The 19,246-nt window shown below is 43.2% G+C and overlaps 1 protein-coding gene and 1 pseudogene across 3 annotated transcripts in view; both read right to left on the bottom strand.

Annotated features, from left to right (window-relative positions):
- CDK6 (cyclin dependent kinase 6) overlaps positions 1-19,246 on the bottom strand; it is a 239,383-nt gene that overhangs the window by 7,497 nt on the left and 212,640 nt on the right. For all 3 annotated transcript variants that reach the window (XM_046020621.1, XM_046020622.1, XM_046020620.1), the window contains exons 6-7: positions 11,682-11,732; positions 5,382-5,517 (exon numbers count right to left, since the gene is read on the bottom strand). In XM_046020621.1, coding sequence (XP_045876577.1) covers positions 5,382-5,517; positions 11,682-11,732 — 187 coding nt within the window. The remainder of the gene's footprint in view (positions 1-5,381; positions 5,518-11,681; positions 11,733-19,246) is intronic.
- LOC123952337 lies at positions 17,371-17,454 on the bottom strand (annotated as a pseudogene).

Below are 19,246 nucleotides of genomic sequence, written 5' to 3'. Positions count from 1 at the left end.
ATGGCCTTAAGGTATAAACTGCCCTTCAGGAAAAGGCAATAGCTTTTGCGTTGCCTGTGGACTGTTACCTCCCCAGGCTTTCCCTTCAACCCACCCCGCATCCTTTAAAAAATACTATTATTATTGTAGTATGTATACAACTTTATTTAGATAGTGACTTTTCTAATGCTAGCCAACTTAGTGCTACAGTCAGGACTACGCTTTTAAACTTTTTACCCTCCCCCAAGGTTTACTGATGAGTCAGGAATGGAAGGGGGGTTACCTTGCTCAGGGGTAAAAGGCTAATTAATCATTAACAGTTTCTGACATATTTCTAAAATCAAAACCAAACCAAACCAACAACAGAAGAAATAAAAACAGAAATACATTTTAAACCAGGAAATAAAGATGTTAAGGAGGGGGCACGTAAGGGGCAACACCTACGACCAACTTTTCTCAATCCACCGGCCAGCCATGGATTCTGCCCCAGGGCTGGACCATCCTCCAGGTTCAGTTCTGGTACCGAACTCTATTCTGGGCTGTCAGTCCAAGTGCAGGCAGAAGGTCAAAGCGGGGGAACGCCAGCCTCTGGAGCAGTAATCTTTACTCCCCAACGGCCGATTCACCATCAAGCAGGCAGAGCGCTTCCCTAACCTCAGCTCCATTTCCACTCCAACCCTGGGTGTCCTTCAAATCCTCTTCCTGTCCTTCCACCAACACCTCCACAGCGCCCAGCAGGTGGCCAGCACTAGTGAAGGATGAGTCAGACGCACCCATCACCCAGGAACACACCAGGAGCAGAAAAACCCTACCGGCTTCCCCATCTGTGTGATGCAGTGCACACTGCACTGAGCTGGGGACCTGAAATGTCTATCAGTTTCAGTCCCATCTGTCATCTGAAGACTTCACATTACGTTATGCTGACCTCTTCCATTTAACCTGGGTTTTTGCTCTCGAGGAGCTCAGAGTCTCAGTCAGGTCCTGACTAGATCAGGACCCTCTCTAACATTCTGTTGAACACTACTGACCTGGAAAATTCTATATATAATTCCAGGCAAATTTTTGGGTCTCCTGAAATCTTTTTTTTTTTTTTTAAAGATTTTATTTATTTGACAGACAGAGATCACAAGTACACAGAGAGGCAGGCAGAGAGAGAGGAAGGGAAGCAGGCTCCCCGCTGAGCAAAGAGTCCGATGCGGGGCTCGATCCCAGGACCCTGAGATCATGATCCGAGGTGAAGGCAGAGGCTTAACCCACTGAGCCACCCAGGCGCCCCGGGTCTCCTGAAATCTTGATTAAGCTGAGCTCCCCACCAGTCCGTGGATGGCGGTTTCTCACAATGTCTCCTGAAAACAAAAGAGCCAAAGGGCAAGCAGAGGAAGGAGCTTGTTGCTAGAATGGTCCTACTGTCTCTAATAGCAATAAACATCTAAGAGAAGTTTTACATGGGCTGAATTCCCTCATGACAGAAGAGCAGGGGCAAAATCCTTGAGCCTGAGTTTTCTCTTCCCCAGAGTCCAGGAAGGAGAAAATTAGGTAGTGACATTAGAAAAGGAAGCAGCGAGTTTAATCCCCAGGACATAGGGACAAAGAAAAAAAAAAAGTTGTGGGAACATGTTCAAGATAGAGAGACGTGTCCCTAGAGGACTGTGTGGGAGGAAGCCCATTCCCACAGCTATCCTGATGGCTAAGAGCTGGGAAGAGGATGGAGAGAACTCCTTAGCCTAATGTGGAAGTGTGTGAGAATCTCAAGTTGGAAGTCTCTCTCTTTTTTTTTTTTTAAAGATTTTATTTATTTATTTGACAGAGAGAGAGATCACAAGTAGGCAGAGAGGCAGGCAGAGAGAGAGGAGGAAGCAGGCTCCCTGCGGATTAAGCCGCTGCCTTCGGCTCAGGTCATGGTCTCTCTCTCTTTTTAAACGATTTTATTTATTTGAGAGGGAGGGAGACAGAGAGAGAGAGAGAGCGCATGCCCGCACACACGCACACTGGTCTGGGAGGGGCAGAAGGAGAGGGAGAGGCAGATTCCATGCCAAGTGTGAGCCCAATTCGGGGCTCCACCCCAGGACCCTGGAATCATGACCTGAGCCGAAGGCAGACGCTCAATTGACTGAGCCACCCAGGTGCCCCAAACTGGGAGTCTTGATACTTAAGTCCTAGAAACATTGATAGACATGGTGGCTAAGTTCCATCACTATTCTACCTCCACAGAGCAATTAAGTGACTTGAGAATTCATTCCAAGTCTTGTGTAAGAATATTGTTTCTCCACGAAAATCTAATTTACTTGGCAAATAACTGATAAGATGAACTTCTGGAACTGCTGTTTAGTCAAGAATTGACTACTGTGACGGACTGGATCATTTTTCAACACGTATCCTCCTTCTTCCCACCCCTCCCTTCACGGGAGAAGTATTCTTTCTTCTATTAGAGTTGGCCTTGGCCATGTAACTTACTTTGGCCAATGGAATGTGAACAGAAGCAGCAGGGTGCCTTCCAAGCCTAGGCCACTGGGGCCATCATGTGCTTCTGCTTGCCCTTCTGGGAGCATCCACCTTCTATTATGAGAAAAACAAGCCCCAGCGACCCAAAAACCCTCTTGTTCTGGGGCCCAGAATGAGACACACGGAGAACACTTGTCCTTGACTCACAGGCCGCAACACAGGGGTCTCTGCCAAGCTGCAAACCCGTGAGCAAGAAATAAATGCTTACTGCTGTATGCCAGGGAGATTTTTGGGTTGTACGTTATGCAGCAAAAGCATACTAATCCAAGGAAAACCCTTGTCTCCTAATATGTGCCTCAAGGCTCTGAAAACAGTTTGACAGCAGAAACTTTTTTCAGCAAGAGCTTCATACTTGGAGTAAGTACCCAGCCTCTCAAGTTAACCACGATGAAGGGGACAAAGATGTAAAGATGGGTAGGTTTTGGATGTTAAAAATAATCATCCCCCTGAATGGTCTTATGACTGTGCACTACTTACGTGTGTAAGAGCATTTGTAAACACCAAGGTAGATATCCATCCACACACGGCTGAGACACTAGAGTGTCAGCCTTGTTTTCAGATAAAACAAAGGACAATTCTCAAAGTGCTAAAACTCAAATGCTGTTTCTTAAATGAAACAACTTTCGGAAATACCTTTCCCTCTTTCATTCTTACTAAATCGCTTTGAAAAGAGGCAACAAATATGGCTGGCGTCTCAGCTGCCTCTCTGGTACCGGATGGCTCTCTTTCTTCTGCTCCATAGTCCTCCCCTGTGTCCCTCTAGCAGGAAACAGTGAGATCTTTCAGGGGTTCTAAGCTTTGAGGTCCTGGGCTGTCCTCTCCCGGAATGCCCGTGAATTATAATGTTTTATCCTTATGTTTCTTCTAGTCCTGATGTCACTGGGGCTGCTTCTTGTTCCTTTGTTTTTTCTAATCTCTGCTGACACTCACTGTCACCCTCTGCCTTGTGTCTCTGGTAGTCTCTTTGTGCCTTTTTCTTCTCTGTCTGCTGCTACTTCTCTAGTTGAGCACTCGTGTGTCATCTGACTTGGAAAGCCACCACTAGTGGGAGACACTGAATGAGCCTGGGGCATTGTCTGCTATCTTTACATCCTCTTGGTGATTCCTCCTGATGTTGGAATAAACAGATACTCTGAGCCGTCTCTGGGTGTCCCAGTAGCTGATGGAGTGGGATGCTTCACTACTAAAATTGGCTATCATTGTGATTCTGTGTCCAGAATCTTCTAAGAGGAGCATTCGATTCAAAGTTCTTGCTGAAAAGGAAAGCCCATGGTGGCCGTTTTGTTCTAACACATCGTCCCTACCCCTTCCTGGCAGAGCTGACTGGACCAGGAATGGTGACTGGGCTCTAGGCAGCAACTCTTATCATGGCTTGGCAAAAAGGTGAGGTGTGTCAGCCACATTCTTCCTTTTAGGAATCTGATGTAGGAAATACTAACAGAACAAATGTGAGCAGTGGAGGTTAGAGCTCAAAGCATCCATGAGTTCGCTGAAGTTCTGAAGTCAAAGGGCCAGGCACAGCTAAGGGGAGCAGACAGTACTACCGAAAAGAGGCAGCGAGGGGGAGAAAAGGCCTGCAGGGCAGAGACACGTAGACACCTGGTGATGCTCTTAGCAGGACTGAGAGAGCATTCACACTCTGGGTGGCTTTCCACTGCCAGGCCACATGAAACATTCCATCAAACCCCCTTTTTTCTTTTCTTTCTTTCTTTCTTTTTTTTTTTTTTTTAATATTTTATTTATTTGACAGAGAGAAATCACAACTAGGCAGAGAGGCAGGCAGAGAGAGAGAAGGAAGCAGGCTCCCTGCCAAGCAGAGAGCCCGATGCGGGGCTCGATCCCAGGACCCTGGGATCATGACCTGAGCCGAAGGCAGAGGCTTTAACCCACTGAGCCACCCAGGTGCCCCCAAACCCAGTTTTCTTAAGGTAATGCAAGTACTTGTCTGTTATCTGAAGCCCGGGAAAAATTTTCCTAAATAGCAGGTGAGCCAGCAAGTGTGTCCATACAGTGAGCCTCTGTACAGGAGACTATATTCTCCCTTCTAATAATAATAACTGATTTCCAAGGATGTGAGTCAAAGTCCTTAATGAGTGTCTTAAGAATAAAGCCGTCCTTCTCCGTAACGTGGCGGTGCAGGGAATCCGAGTAAGCGGAAAACAAGCCGCCATCAGGTGAAGATGGAATTAGGGCTGGGAAAGCCCAGGCTCTGCGAACCTGCCCATGAATGGCTGTGTCCACGAAGAGCTGAAGCAGAACATTTCTACCAAAGCCTACAGACTCGTCGGTCTGCATCGGAAATTTAGACTGCTTCGGCAGAACGGAGCCCTGGTGCCTCCAGGTCCAGGAGCGCTTTCTGGGTGAGATATCAAAGGTTGTCAGTAGTAGGCAAAGGATACACTCATTACTCACTGGGTTCTGAACACCAAGAGTAGCTCAACAGGTCCACTCCTCTACCTCTGGTCTGTCCCCCCAGGTACAGGGAAGGATGTGTAAGGCCAAGTATTACGAGTCTGAATCTCAAACAGAACACGAGTCCTTAGTTTCGGTGAGGTATTTTCTACCTGCACGCCGTCTTCACTGCTTATGGAAAGCGCGTGTCTAGATCAATCGAGAGGCTTCTGCAGCTGCGTTCTAATGAACATTTAAAGACGGCCGACTGAAAGTGTGTGGATCAGACTCTTTCTCTTTCTGCAGGAAGCGAAGATATTCCAGAATGAGAGGCCACCAGCTCCCGCAGGTGTAGAAATGAAAGCTGAAGAGAGGTTGTAGCCTCCTGCTCTGCATGGCTACGGTATGTGATGCCAAATGCTGCGCCCACCTCCCTGGGGACTAACTGGCGGACAGGTCACGTCCCTCATCAGCACCACACAGACTGACTCTGCACCGCGTGAACTTACCAGAAGTAGATCTTTGCCTTGTTCATCAATATCTGTTACGAACTTCTCAATCGGCTGAGGAGCTTTTGCGTGAAATGCCTGCCTGGGAAGGGCAACATCTCTAGGCCAGTCTTCTTCTCCTGGGAGTCCAATTACGCTACAAAAGAACCAGGTGTGAACGTTAGCATTACTAGCTGCCGTGCTGAAGCTATTTTCCCACCGAAATCCAGATGATGGTGAAGTCTGAGAGGCAGGCACGGGGTACACAGCGTCCTGGGGGCCCCTCACTGATGTTCCTGGCCAGTCTGTCATCTCTGTCCTCCTGCGATATGGAGATCACAGGGTAGAGGGCCGTCTCAGTGGAGCACTGTAAAATTCACTGGGAGGAGGTAAGAGATTCCTCTGGTGGCACATAGTGAACGTATGAGGGGATGCAGAAAGAGAAAACAGTATTATTACCGTAAGTCCTGACATACTGACAGAGTAGGAGGCCCACACAGGCATTATTTTCCTTTATGCCCAAGAGTGCTTTTTGTGTTCTGACCATACTGACATGCTTTTATGATGCTCATCTAGCAGGACTCATTAACAAATAAAATTTGGTTGCACTTTGGGCTAAAGAATAATTCCCCGAACAGTAATTACATATGTCAGAATCAAAAAGACATAAAAGACCAAAAAGAGGGGCGCCTGGGTGGCTCAGTGGGTTAAAGCCTCTGCCTTTCGCTCAGGTCATGATCCCAGGGTCCTGGGATCGAGCCCCGCATCCGGCTCTCTGCTCGGCAGGGAGCCTGCTTCCTCCTCTCTCTCTCTCTCTCTGCCTGCCTCTCTGCCTACTTGTGATCTCTCTCTGTCAAATAAATAAATAAAATCTTAAAAAAAAAAAAAGACCAAAAAGAGGCTAAAAAGGTATGTTAATCCTGTGCTAGGCAAACACTACCTTATCATTTAATTTCAAATCAATTTAATTTAGTTTACATATATTTTATATTAAAAAAGTAATTTTTTTGTTTTAAAAGATTGTATTTATTTATTTTAGAGAGCAAGCGAGCAAGTGGGGGGAGGAGCAGAGGGAGAGAGACAAGCAGACTCTGGGCTGAGCACAGCCTGACACAGGGCTCGATTTCGCAACCCTGAGATCATGACCTGAGTCAAAATCAATAGCTGGACGATTAACTGACTGAGCCACCCAGGCGCCCCTATGAAACTATTTTATGGTATTCCAAAGTGAGCAAGCAATAAATAAAGGCAGTATCATTTATGTTTCCCCCGAAAATTATTCTGGGGTCAGAAACATGGAGAGAGGATCAAGTGAGACAGAAACAGTACAGGCATTGTATGTCAACTATATTTAAATACGAAAAATAAATTAAAAAAAAAAGCATAGGTTTTGGAAAAGGCAGAACTGGGTCCAAATTCTGAGTACAACTAATTGGTAGGTAAGGACAAATTACTTAACTTCTGTGAGCCTCACAGCTTTCTGTGTCTTTATTTATTAACAATCATAATTTACAGTGATAATTTATATGAAGTGCATAGCACAGTGCCTGACACACAGTACTTGTCAATATCAATACATTACCCATTATTACTTTAAAGATTTTACTGATTTGAGACACAGAGAGAGAGAGCATGAGAAGGGGGAGGGGCAGCGGAAGAAGGAGAAGCAGACTACCCTGATGAGCAAGGAGCCCGACATGGGGCGGCATCCCAGGACTCCAAGATCATAACCTGAGATGAAGGCAGATGCCCAACCAACTGAGCCACCCAGGTGCCCCACCCATTTTTATTATTGTAAGAGGCAAATAATGTTATTAATCTAAAATGCACGGGCAATGTATCACTACCACACTAAAAATAGAAACTACGTAAGTGCTATTCATGTGTGACTTGAGGTTCTTCAGAAATATTATTAGGTCAGTGGCTTTACACAACTTATACACTATGGAGATTTTTTTAGAAGAAGATTTTATTTACTTATTAGAAAGAGATAGCTCACATGAATTGGGGGGCAGTGATAAGCAGACTCCATGTTCAGCACAGAGCCTGATGGGGGACAAAGGGGGGCCACGTCCACCACTCCGAGATCATGACCCACTGGAAACCAAGAGTGGGATGCTCAATGAACTGAGCTACCCACGTGCCCCTGCACCATGGAGATATTATTTAAAGTGGATGTATATAGGGGTGCCTGGGTAAGTCACTTGGTTGAGCATCTGCCTTTGGCTGAGGTCATGATCTCAGGGTCCTGGGATCCAGCCCTGAGTTGAGCTCCCTCCTCACTGGCCAGTCCGCTTCTCCCTCTCCCTCTGTGATCTCTCTGACTTTCACTCTCTCTCAAATAAGTAAGTGAAATCTTAAAAAAATATAAAGTCTATGTATAGATAGTAAGTAGATTTAAACAAGGGAAATCAGGGGGTGCAAGAACTTAGGTATCTCACTTATAGACTCTGATTAACTCCAAACTGAGAAGTCATAATGTACTGGACAGAATATACGGCTATTCAAATTGACCACACTTTTTTTTAAGCTTTTATTTTTAAGTAATCTCTACACCCAATGTGGGGCTTGAACTTACAACCCCGAGATCAAGAGTTGCATGCTCTACCAACTGAGCCAGCCAGGTGCCCCTGACCAAATTATTTTAACTACACTTAGAAATGGTGCTAGCCTGCATCAGAGCCTTCTCCTTGGCCTGCACTCACTGGGACAAAGGTCGAGAAGATGTGTTCTCCCGAATGGATTTCCAGGTTTCAGGAAGATGTGGTGAACATCACAGGCTCTCTGTAAGGCTCTCTTTCCCCTTGCCTTCCCTCAACAGAGCCCAGGTCACAGACCTCACCTGGGAAGAGCAGACACCTGTATTGTAATTGCACCTGTCACTGGGTTCCCGGGAAAAGACACTGTAATCCTACCTCTGTTGGAAATGCTGGGAGAGTTATGATGTTAAGGCAAATAAAGACAGACTCATGGACACAGCTACCAGAACAAGTGAAGGGAAATGACAACTTCGGCAATACACAAATTTGCTTAATAGCAAGATCTAGAGTAAGAATAGGACGAAAAAAGATACCACTATTAATTATGAAAGGACATAAATATACACACACACACACACACACACATATATATGCTTGGAAAGAATGGGATAGGTAGAGGAAGAAGAGAATGCTTATGAAAGAACTTTATTTGCTTCATTTTTAGCTTTTCAGCTATTCTTTTTTTTTTTAAAAAAAGATTTTATTTATTTATTTCACAGACAGAGATCACAAGTAGGCAGAGAGATAGGCAGAGAGAGAAGGGAAGCAGGCTTCCCGCTGAGCAGAGAGCCCGATACGGGACTTGATCCCAGGACCCTGAGATCATGACTTGAGCTGAAGGCAGAGGTTTAAACCACGGGGCCACCCAGGCACCCCAGCTTTTCAGCTATTTTTATATATTTTTTGCATATTATCGCCAGTCATCTAGAAATCAATTAATTTAAAATCTTTTCAAATATATTGAAATAAACCGGGTGATATGGGCAGCTGAAGGCCAAGAGCAAAGCAGATTGCCTCTGTGTGTACATGTATGTGTGGTTACATGTGTAGCTAGCTAGCTATATAACAACTCTCAAAAGTATTTTTAAATCTGTTGCCTCGGGGCGCCTGGGTGGCTCAGTGGGTTAAGCCGCTGCCTTCGGCTCAGGTCATGATCTCAGGATCCTGGGATCGAGTCCCGCATTGGGCTCTCTGCTCAGCGGAGAGCCTGCTTCCCTTCCTCTCTCTCTGCCTGCCTCTCTTGTGATTTCTCTCTGTCAAATAAATAAAATCTTTAAAAAAAAAAAAAAAGCTTTAAAAAATAAATCTGTTGCCTCCTCTGATCCCATAATGACCTCCTGAGACACAAAGGTCATTATTACTTCCTTTTTATGGATATGGAAATGAAGGGATGAGTGAAATGTATCAATCACACACAGTGAGTTCAGCCACAGATCAGGAATGGGAGGGAACCCAACTCTCCTTATTCCAAAGCCAATATTTTGTTTCCATTTAACTATGACTCTGCTCCGAAAAATGCTCTAAAATGTCACGAGCTCACAGCATTCAGTTTCACTTTCAAAGTACTTGCTGTTCTTTGAAGTATAAATCTTTCTAAATGCAGAAACAGTTCTCCCCGTAAGAGAATGTGAATGTGGCTTTCCTTAAAAAAAATAAAAAAAAAAAATCCCTTTAATACCGAGTATGAACTTTAATGGCCCATATACGAATGTTGTGAGACTCTGATAGGTCCATTAAAAAGTGCTTGCATCAAATTTCAGTATTTGGACAGCTGAATATCAGCCTTAAAAGTTGCCATTTGTACTATAAAGACTGACAGCACAAAATCTATAAATGGCAGCGGGGACAGAAATCATTTTTCAAGTCCTTTAGAAATGACACTAGGGTGCAGCATTGTCCCTTTTCTTTATGCCAAAGTAACAAATGCAGAGTAAACAGAACATAATTTCAGCAAACAGTGCCAGAAACCAAGAAGGAAATGCTGAAGGCATAAGGCCTACAGAACTTCACGGCTTCTTATTTGCTGGCAACCTAGGGTCTCAGGCCTTTGCCACAGCGGGGGACTGGCTTACCCTTGGGCGCAAGGTCAAACATGTTTGTCAGAGGTTCTTTTGGGTCCAGCTCCCTGGCTTCAGACATGAAGGGGCACTAACAAGGCTAACAAGTCCGCAGAGCCCAGGGCTAGAGGCGGACAGAACGCTCAGGTGATGTCCGTAAGGGAAAGGTGGTGCCGGATTTAAGGTCTGGCAAGCTGGGTGCCGTCAAGATCACTTTTCCTTTTAACAGAGTCACTGGTGTGTCTGACTTTCCCGGCTCTTGCTTCAAGTTCACACTGCACACAAACTACATTCAACAGTGATGGGGAAGACTTGAGGGGGGTTCATCACTTTATGAGCACAGTAGTTGACATCCAGAAGCAGAGAGAACATGAGTTTTGTCCTGAATCTGTCCATCTTATGAAGTGGCAGGAGGAGGAGGAGGAGGGGGGAGGAGCGGAGTCTTGGCAGCTGCCCTGGGCCAGGGAAGCCCCCCCACAGTAACACCAGCAAATATGTTTCAGGCCTTAAAGCCACGGGGTCTGATTCAGCAGCGGACTGGCATCATCAGAAGTCTGGTGGAGCTTTCCAGTCATTAGAAGAACAAATTGAGGTTCCAGGTTTATTCCAACTGTCTTAAGCAGTCATGCTCCAGGAGACAGTGTTAACATATAGTTTCTTTACGGGTATTTTTTTTTTTTTTACCAGTTTTATGGGCTGAAAATTTCATAAATATCACTGGGATTCCTACAAAAATGTTACAGACCAATGATCGGGGCTACTTTTGGCTCTGGAACTCCCACTTTTTTCTTACTTCACCCCGATTCTGATGGGGCTTGGGAAGTGCACATACTTCATGCTTTCTGAGAGGAAAAGCCCCTTCTTAACATTCTAGAAACATGAAAGCATCCATACTCCCACAGGCACAAACATGTAGACATGAATAGAACTCTGCAAATCATTGAGCTAAGTAACAGACAATTAGATACAAAGAATTTGAGTGCAAGAAAGGATCTTAGAACTTACGTCCAAAGTTTCATTATTCAGGTGAAGAAGTTAACGAACAAAAAGGTTAAACAATTAATGATGAATTATAACCACAGCTACCATTTTAAAAGCATTCACTATGTATCAGGCATCATGTATGCAATTTACACAGCATTTTAAATGACTTTCTCAAGATCGTACAGAATTTAGCAACAAACATACGGTTAGAACCTAGGAGACACATAGGAGTCTCATTTACTGTGTTGGTGCTCCAAAGAAAAATGGCTTGTGGAGCGTACCAACCATCCGAAACAAAACAATGCAAAACCAATCTAGATGACTCAATGGGGATACTCAATGGGGACAGGAAGCCCAGAGGGCAAGAATGGGTTACCAGGCAACCAAGCACCCCACCTCAGACGGTGGATGCACGTGAAATGGCCCCAAGCAGACAATACATCTGAACTCTAGAAATGGAGCTCAGTCAAGTGGAGAAGGAGGATCCTGGAAAAGATCCACGCGAGCAACATAGAACCTTCCAGAGCTTCTGTGTTAGGCCACACATCACAATGGGCTCTGCGTAAAACAGCATGTCTGCCATGTCCTCACTCACCACACAAATAGTAACACCGACTGAGGGGGCAGTATAGGGGAGGAAAGACAAGAGATAAATATTTATTATGAAATTCGTCAGACGAAAGGCACTGCAATTGCTTTAGTGCTACGGATGTTGACGTAAAATTACAGTTACTACTTACTCCAAGATTTTTCCAAGCTGATCGACATCTGAACTTCCCCGAAAAAGAGGCCTACAAGAATAGAGATACATATTAAACAGGGAATTTTCTCAAGTTACCGTTCAATCATACTGGTCATGATACCACTGGTCACAGGAAGCAAAACATTCTTCAAGCGCGAGGAAGGTGTAAAGAAGCCAGACGCCTTTCCTTTGGACAGTCAAGGTTTTTCTTGCATTTGACTTCACGGTAAGGATCTCTCATCTGTATCTGCGGGTCCCTGACTCCCCGGTTTTATCACCGTGGTGGGTATTCTATTCACACTCCCTGCAACAGCAATGCCACTGGGGAGATACAGGCCTCGGTTTCAAAGCCCTACCCAACTTCCTGACAGCGTAGAACACATCACTGTTCTGGTCTGGAGTGTGGGGTACGTGGGCTTCTTAGAAACTGTTTTTGGTCACATTCTTCTCTGAGCATCCTTTCCTCACCTCTCTGCTATCGCAGGACTTCCTCAGGGTGAACCTCTCTCTCCAGGGGTCCTGATCCTGCAGTGGGACACTACCTCAGTACCCATTTTTCTAATTTTATCACCTTCCTTTCTCACGGCATTACGGTACTTAACCATCACTCCGGGCTTCATAGGCGACCGTGACCACACAGCCCTCAGTGTCTACATTGAACATTTAACTGGTAATTAAATGAGCTCACTTGGTGACGTTTTTGGCATTTTCCCAAGTGGATCAAGACCCCTCGAGGGCAAGAACTTCTCTAGGTTTGCCCTTAGCCTTTGGCCTTGTGCTTTACCTAGCGCTTTGCCCCTAATGTTTGGCCTAGTGCTTGGTTAATAAATATTTTATTTAATATATTCCTACGGCACATGTGGAAATGTTTCCTAATGCCCTGATCAATGACTGACCGATATTTTTCAACAATAATGTGCTTTAAAAAATGTCTGTCACCTATTATCAGAGATCATGTTTTTTAAAATGTTATGTATCAATTATAAATATAAATATCAATTTTAGAAAAGCCAAACAATGGAATCTTAACAGCTGTTATTTCTAGAACACTAATGTTGAACCTGACGTGATGCCACGTGCTTCCCAAACATTGTCTCATTTAATTCTCACAAAAATTTCTGGGGCAAGGTAGTATTATTATCACCCCTATTTTCTGATGAGCAGATAGGATTGGAGATGTTTCATGACTTACTGAAGGACAGATAAAACGCAGACTTAAAATTCAAACCAGGTCCGCCTTGCCCCAAAGCTTATCTGCTTCATCATTATATCATAATAAGTTTCTTTTGGTTACTAGTGTTCTCCACACTCACAGACAGCCCCTAGAGCTGAGCCTCTGGGGTGAAACAGTGCAGAGACTGCGTGAAGAGCACTTTATAGAGAACCCGGTGTCTCGCAAGCAGGTGCCTGCTGGGTTCTGTACTCAGACTGCTTTGCCAATGTCCAACTGTCTTTAAATTTTTCCCCTGCTTTAACAAGGAACAAAGCAATTCACCAGACTGATGGAAGTTCTCTATTCTTTCCATATACTTACTGTATTATGGCCCTTCTAAATTTTTTAAATTTAAGTTTTGGGGTTTTTTTTTTTTTGGAAGATTTTATTTTTAAGGAATCTTTATACCCAACACAGGGCTTGATTTACAGCCCTGAGATCAAGCGTTGCACACTCAACTGACTGAGCCGGCTAGATGCCCCTTAATTAGGTTTTTGATTTTAATTCTGGTATAGTCGACACACAGTGTTAGGCCCTTCTAGATTTTTCCATTCTTCCCCCAGTGCACTCTTTTACAACTGTTTTGCTCCCATCTTAATGGATAACACCATTTTTCTTTTCCTTTCCAAAGCACAGAACTTGGCTTGCACAGAAACAACGGTGCCCTTTCTTTTCACACTCCTGTTTCCTTAATATTAAGGTATAAAATTACAAAACTACGTATAACCAGCATTCTGAGGTTTGGACAAACACAAACGACCCCTCTTTGTGTCCCACGTATCTCGGATGGCTTGAGGGATGGGCACGCTGGGTCAGCAGGCACAGAGGGAACCGAGGACACGCCTTTAATCTGACGAGCTGGTGAGGCGGCTTTGTAAACATGACAAGCCCCTCACCCTGCTTGAAGAAGGCTGGTACCCACAGGATCATGGAGCCCCTTAAAAGAAACTGTCCATGGCTATTGGGAAACAAACAAGGCAGGCTACCTTGAGTGGACCTGGCAGAAGCAGCAGCCCTCCTCTTTCCTGAGGTGGGTTCTGGGACCCCAGCCTGAAGCTCAGCTCTGGCGGGGCTGATGCCCTCAACTGGTTTGCTTTGTGGCTCCCTTTTTGTTTTTCTCCCTTGGCAATACTGTAACATTTTTGCTAGCTCCACTGTGCACTGAAGCAAATGCTTGCTATGTTTTATCTTACATTTGCTATGTTTTAGTAGAGGGCTTTCAGATCATGTAGTCCACCATACTTCCAGAGCCTGAAGTCTTGCCTCTCTTGGCTGGAGTTGGCCACACACAATGAAATGTGTGTTTACATCCTTGAGTTAGAATTGGCTCATGAGTCTGGTCTGCTTTCATGAGCATAAGAAGCAGAAAGGTCTGAATCATAACCACTTCTCTGTGACCTTCTGTGGGGAATACTAGAAACTCCGAAGCAACAATTCACTATATGGCTCAGAATGACTTTTGCCACATAGGAAGACCTGGCATGGGACTATGAGGTCTATTACTTGGGCTTGAGGATAGATATGGATTGGCTTGAGTTATACAGGACCACTACATCCTGACTGTATGCAATTAACTCCTCTAAAACAGTTGGGTGCAAAGACACGGTCACAAGGTAATGGCAATGAATCACATGAAGGTGGGGGCCAAGTCTACCTGGAACTGGTAGTCTTAGTTGACCAAGAAGTGGTCATGAATGTGATCAAATTCTTAGGACCATCTATTCAGTTTGGGGCTGAGAAAGTTTAAGTTTGTTTGTGATAGAAGATGCCATGTTCATTGGATGCATGGAGAGCTGACAATGGATTTTGAGGAAAAGATGAAAGTTTTCATCTTGATTACCTCTTCGGGGTACTATAGTGGAATCCAAAATGTAAGAATAAGACTGTCCCAATTCTATGATACAATTTGTCTTTAAATCAGGCTCCATGGTCCAAAGTCTTGGCTGTATCAGGTCTGCGACCTGGATGCATCAGGTACTGAGGACTGTATTTTCACTAAGGTTATTTTGCTATTTCTTCCTTCCTCAGATAAGCTGAGTTAAATACCCTTCAACTCATGTAATTTATGGCATATTTCAGGTGGACAATGATGGACATCTTTGACTATATGCTTTGGTTTAGTGGCAAGGGAGAGTTTAATTTTACTGCCTTGAATAATTTTATAATTGTAGAATGATTCAGCTAAAACACACACATACATGAGTCAAACTTGGCTGGTTCTTTATTACCATGACATAGGGCTGAGCTGGAAGGAAGCAGAAGGCTGAAGGACCAACATGGGGGAGAGCAAGACACAGGAAGACTAAAAGACAGCTGAACTAGAGATGGCCAGACACAGACAATGTGAGGAGGTCCCAAATAACTCTGAACTCTGTTTCTTCCTATTGCCTAAACACTTACCTTTCCTGGAAATCTCAGGGCATATTTATATGGGCCCTTCATGACGACTGAAGATACAAGGGGAATATTTTACTCTGTATCATGAGACAGAGGCTCATAAAATGAAAGTCATACATTTTTAACTCACTGCAGGGAGAGGAACCACTGAGCTATCCTAGAAGCCTCCCATCCCAGGTGACATACTTACTAATTCTTTTAAACTAATTATTTAAAAATAAAATTAACAAAAGAGATATTCTACTGAAAGCAGTAAATCTGAAGCCTGGTTTTATATCTTTTTAAAAACACTTTTTTATATACACATATTGGGGAAGGGGGTTAATCAGCAAAATGGGAAAGATTATACTTACCAAGAACATCCCCAAATAAAACCTGTGCAATTATTTTTTGGATTAATAGACTAAAAAAATCCCTTTATTACACAGGGCATTACTGAAGAACAGTAACTTTTATGTATTTTACTATATCAAAAACTATAATTAATTAATTACTTCAGATGACTTCTTTCAGTAATTTAACCAAATGTTTGGGTAGCGGTGCATAAACATTATCGGTAAAAGACTTTTGTTGAATCTACATTTCACGAATCCATTTCTAATTTTATACATTTCCTTTCTCTTCACCTCAGCTATGATCCTCCTTTTCTGTCTGATTTTCTCCACACTCACTTCTTGGGATGATGACCTTCTTTTGCATAAACCTCCTCCCATCTCTCATGGCCTGCAACTTCTTTTCTATTTTGAATTCCCACATAAACTACACTGGACCCTACTGGAAGACTTGGCCATTCTACTCTTTGAAGTCAATTTATTTGACAAGATAAATAATATTTGGGGGAAAATATCTGAAACTGAACATTGTTACGTTTTTATGAAAGAGAATTTTAGGTTATTTCCAAGTCTTTTCTTCAAATACCTTTCTTCACTATTATGCTTGATAATAGTTAATGCTGATAAGATAAACTTTCTGCAAACAATAAATTTTAATTTATACATATAAGCATTTTTTTAACTAAAAGGAGATTATTGCAAAATACAACGACTAACTGCATTCATTTCAAACCAGAGCAAAGTCAATTTTCTTCTCATATGACCATAGATGCTGCATGCCAAAACAGTATGGTTCTTGGGGTTTTCTTTAGCAAGGATTTTCCCCAAAGCTTTTTTTGAATTTCAGCCCTTAATGCACACCACTCCCATCCCCCCACAATATGTTGATTTTTCTGAATATTTGTCGACCGGGGAAAGGGCAGAGGCTTTGGTGAGGAACTATCCTGGGTGTGAATCGCTACTCAGTCCTTTCTCTCTGAATGTCCTTAGGAAACTCACTTAGCCTCTTTGAACCTTATTTGCTTTTTCTGTAAAATGTCCAGGTTATAGGAGACCTACAGTAAGTGGCAACTAAACACACAAATACTTTCTCACACTCACACATGGTAGACCTCTCTCTTGTTCCTGGCCACTGCTATACACAAATGACAACAAAGTGTTTCACATAGTGAACAAGAAAGGAAAGGGACACTTGTCACCACACAGTGGATGCCCAAATCATAGTAAAGGCTAATAATTACTCCTCTGGGGTCACTATTCTCTACACCTGTTCCAATTCTTACACCTTCACCATCAGGAAAAGAAAGAATGAATGTCAGATTTTCAAATAAGGTTTGATTGACTTGAAACTGGCAAGATCATTTCTTCCTCTGTATGTAGTTTTAGCAACACTCACCGCATCTTTTAAGTGTGAAGTGATTTTTCTTGGGTCAAATTACAAAGGGCACCAAGTTCCAGATCACATGCCTTTTTAAACAAACTTAAAGAACATGTAACTATCATTCATAAGCTCAACAAACAGTGGAAAACATTTAGAAGTAGGGTATGTTTTCTAGCAGATGAGACGTGTATGCTGATATGTCTGTTATGGGAAGGAAATGATTCATGCAGAAGGGAAGATGAAAGGTTTTGTTTAGTTACAATACCTTCATTGTACTAAAAAGACGAGGAAGTCATGGATCACCCTATAGAACACCTCAGTAACCTGCATTTGACCTACAGTTGTGCTGTAGCAGCTATCTTTCTTGATTAGCAGAGGAATTTTCAATTAGCAATAATCGCGCCTCGGATAAACCTCATTGGCTACGATATTGCCACTGTGCAAAGCTGGCAGAGGAATTTTCCATGTCCATAACATGACCTTTTGAAATATACTGCTTACTATTTTATGCTTGCTCCCGTGTTCAGGTATAGAGAGAGCTGTTATCTGTTAAGTTAAAAATGTTAAGTTATCACTTTACAATTACCACCTATTCAAAAAACCAGATTAAGCAGAAAAATCCATTAACTGACTTGCTTCATAAACACTAATTGAGTGATCACCCATTAAGCACACAGGGCTGCATTAGGTGCTAGGAGATAACCCTTCCCCCAAAATATATATTAAATATAAATATTATATAATATACGGTCTTAATATATAATATACATATATTTAACCTATACTACACATTTTAATACAAATATATTAAAATATAAATTTATATTATTTAGAAATATATATATTTGTGTGTGTGTGTATATATATATATATATATCAAACTACCATAATGATCCTTGCCTCTGTGGGAGACATGAGATACAAATGCGGGATCTTGAAATAAAGAAGTTTACCTCATGTTACTTTGGGAGACGAAAGCTCAAGGCAATCATTTAATCTTTACTAGAATGTTGAGAGGTGGTCTGACTGACTGCCTTTTACATATGAGAAGTAAAGAAACTTAACTAAGGAAACTGCTCAGCGAGTGGCTAAGTTGGTCTACCTGACTCCAACGGACAGCAAACAGAAGCAGTGTTTTAGAAAGATTGATTGTGGCAGAGGTTTCCTGAGTCACTCAGAGGGGATGAAGACAGAGCCAGGGAGGCCAACCGGGAGGTCAGGGCATGAATGAGAGAGATCACAAGGACCTAACTCAGAGGGAGAGAGCAGATGGGAAAGGACGCAAAAACATATAAGGGAAGGTGATCTGAATTTGGTAAAAGACTCCAACATGTCTTGGGGGGGAAGCAGCAGCATGGTTTTAAGCTTCCAGGCTGAATGAGAAAATTGACGAGAGGGTGGTGTGGGAAGAAGACCGGAAAATAACTGACTTAATTTTAAACATGTTCCTTTATAATAAAAAATAATGTATAAAACAGCGCTTTGAAATCTGAGAGTGAAAAACATGCAAAAGATTAGTTAAGCATACCTAGATAAATACTGGTAACGTATGTGCACACAAACACTTGGACATGGATGCATGTGGCAGCATTATTCATAACAGCCCCAAAGTGGAAACAACCCAAAGGTCCATCAGTTGACAACGGGATAACAGAACGTCGTATAGCCACACAACGGAGTGTGGTTCAGTCATAACCAGCAATGAAGCAGGGGTGCCGGTGGCTCAGTAGGTTAAGCGCCTGCTTTCGCCTCAGGTCATGATCCCAGGGTCCTAGGATCTAGCCCCACATGGCATCAGGATCCCTGCTCACTGGGGAGTCTGCTTCTCCCTCTTCCTCTGCCCCTCCCCCTGCTCATGCTCACACATTCTCTCTCTCTCTAAGAAATAAATACAATCTTTAAACAAAACAAAACAAAAAAGGAACAAAGCACTACTACGACATGAACAACACTTGAAAACAGTAGGCTAAAGAAGGAGCTGGTCACAAAATACCATGTATTTACTGCATGATTCCATTCATACAGAAGGGGCGAAGCTAGGAAAGTAGATTAATGGAGCCGCCTAAGCCTGCGAGGCTTGGGGGGAATGAGATGTGCCTGTTAAAGGGAATAGAGTTTCTTGCTGGGTTGATGAAGACATTCTAAACTTGATTGTAGTAACAGGTGCCCAACTCTGTGGATATACTAAACTAAAAACCACCGAATTTATATTGGTGAATTGTATAGTAGATGCATTGTAA

This window comes from Meles meles, chromosome 10 (assembly GCF_922984935.1).
Source record: "Meles meles chromosome 10, mMelMel3.1 paternal haplotype, whole genome shotgun sequence".
Taxonomy (NCBI): domain Eukaryota; kingdom Metazoa; phylum Chordata; class Mammalia; order Carnivora; family Mustelidae; genus Meles; species Meles meles.
This window is presented reverse-complemented; position numbering and strand designations above follow the sequence as displayed.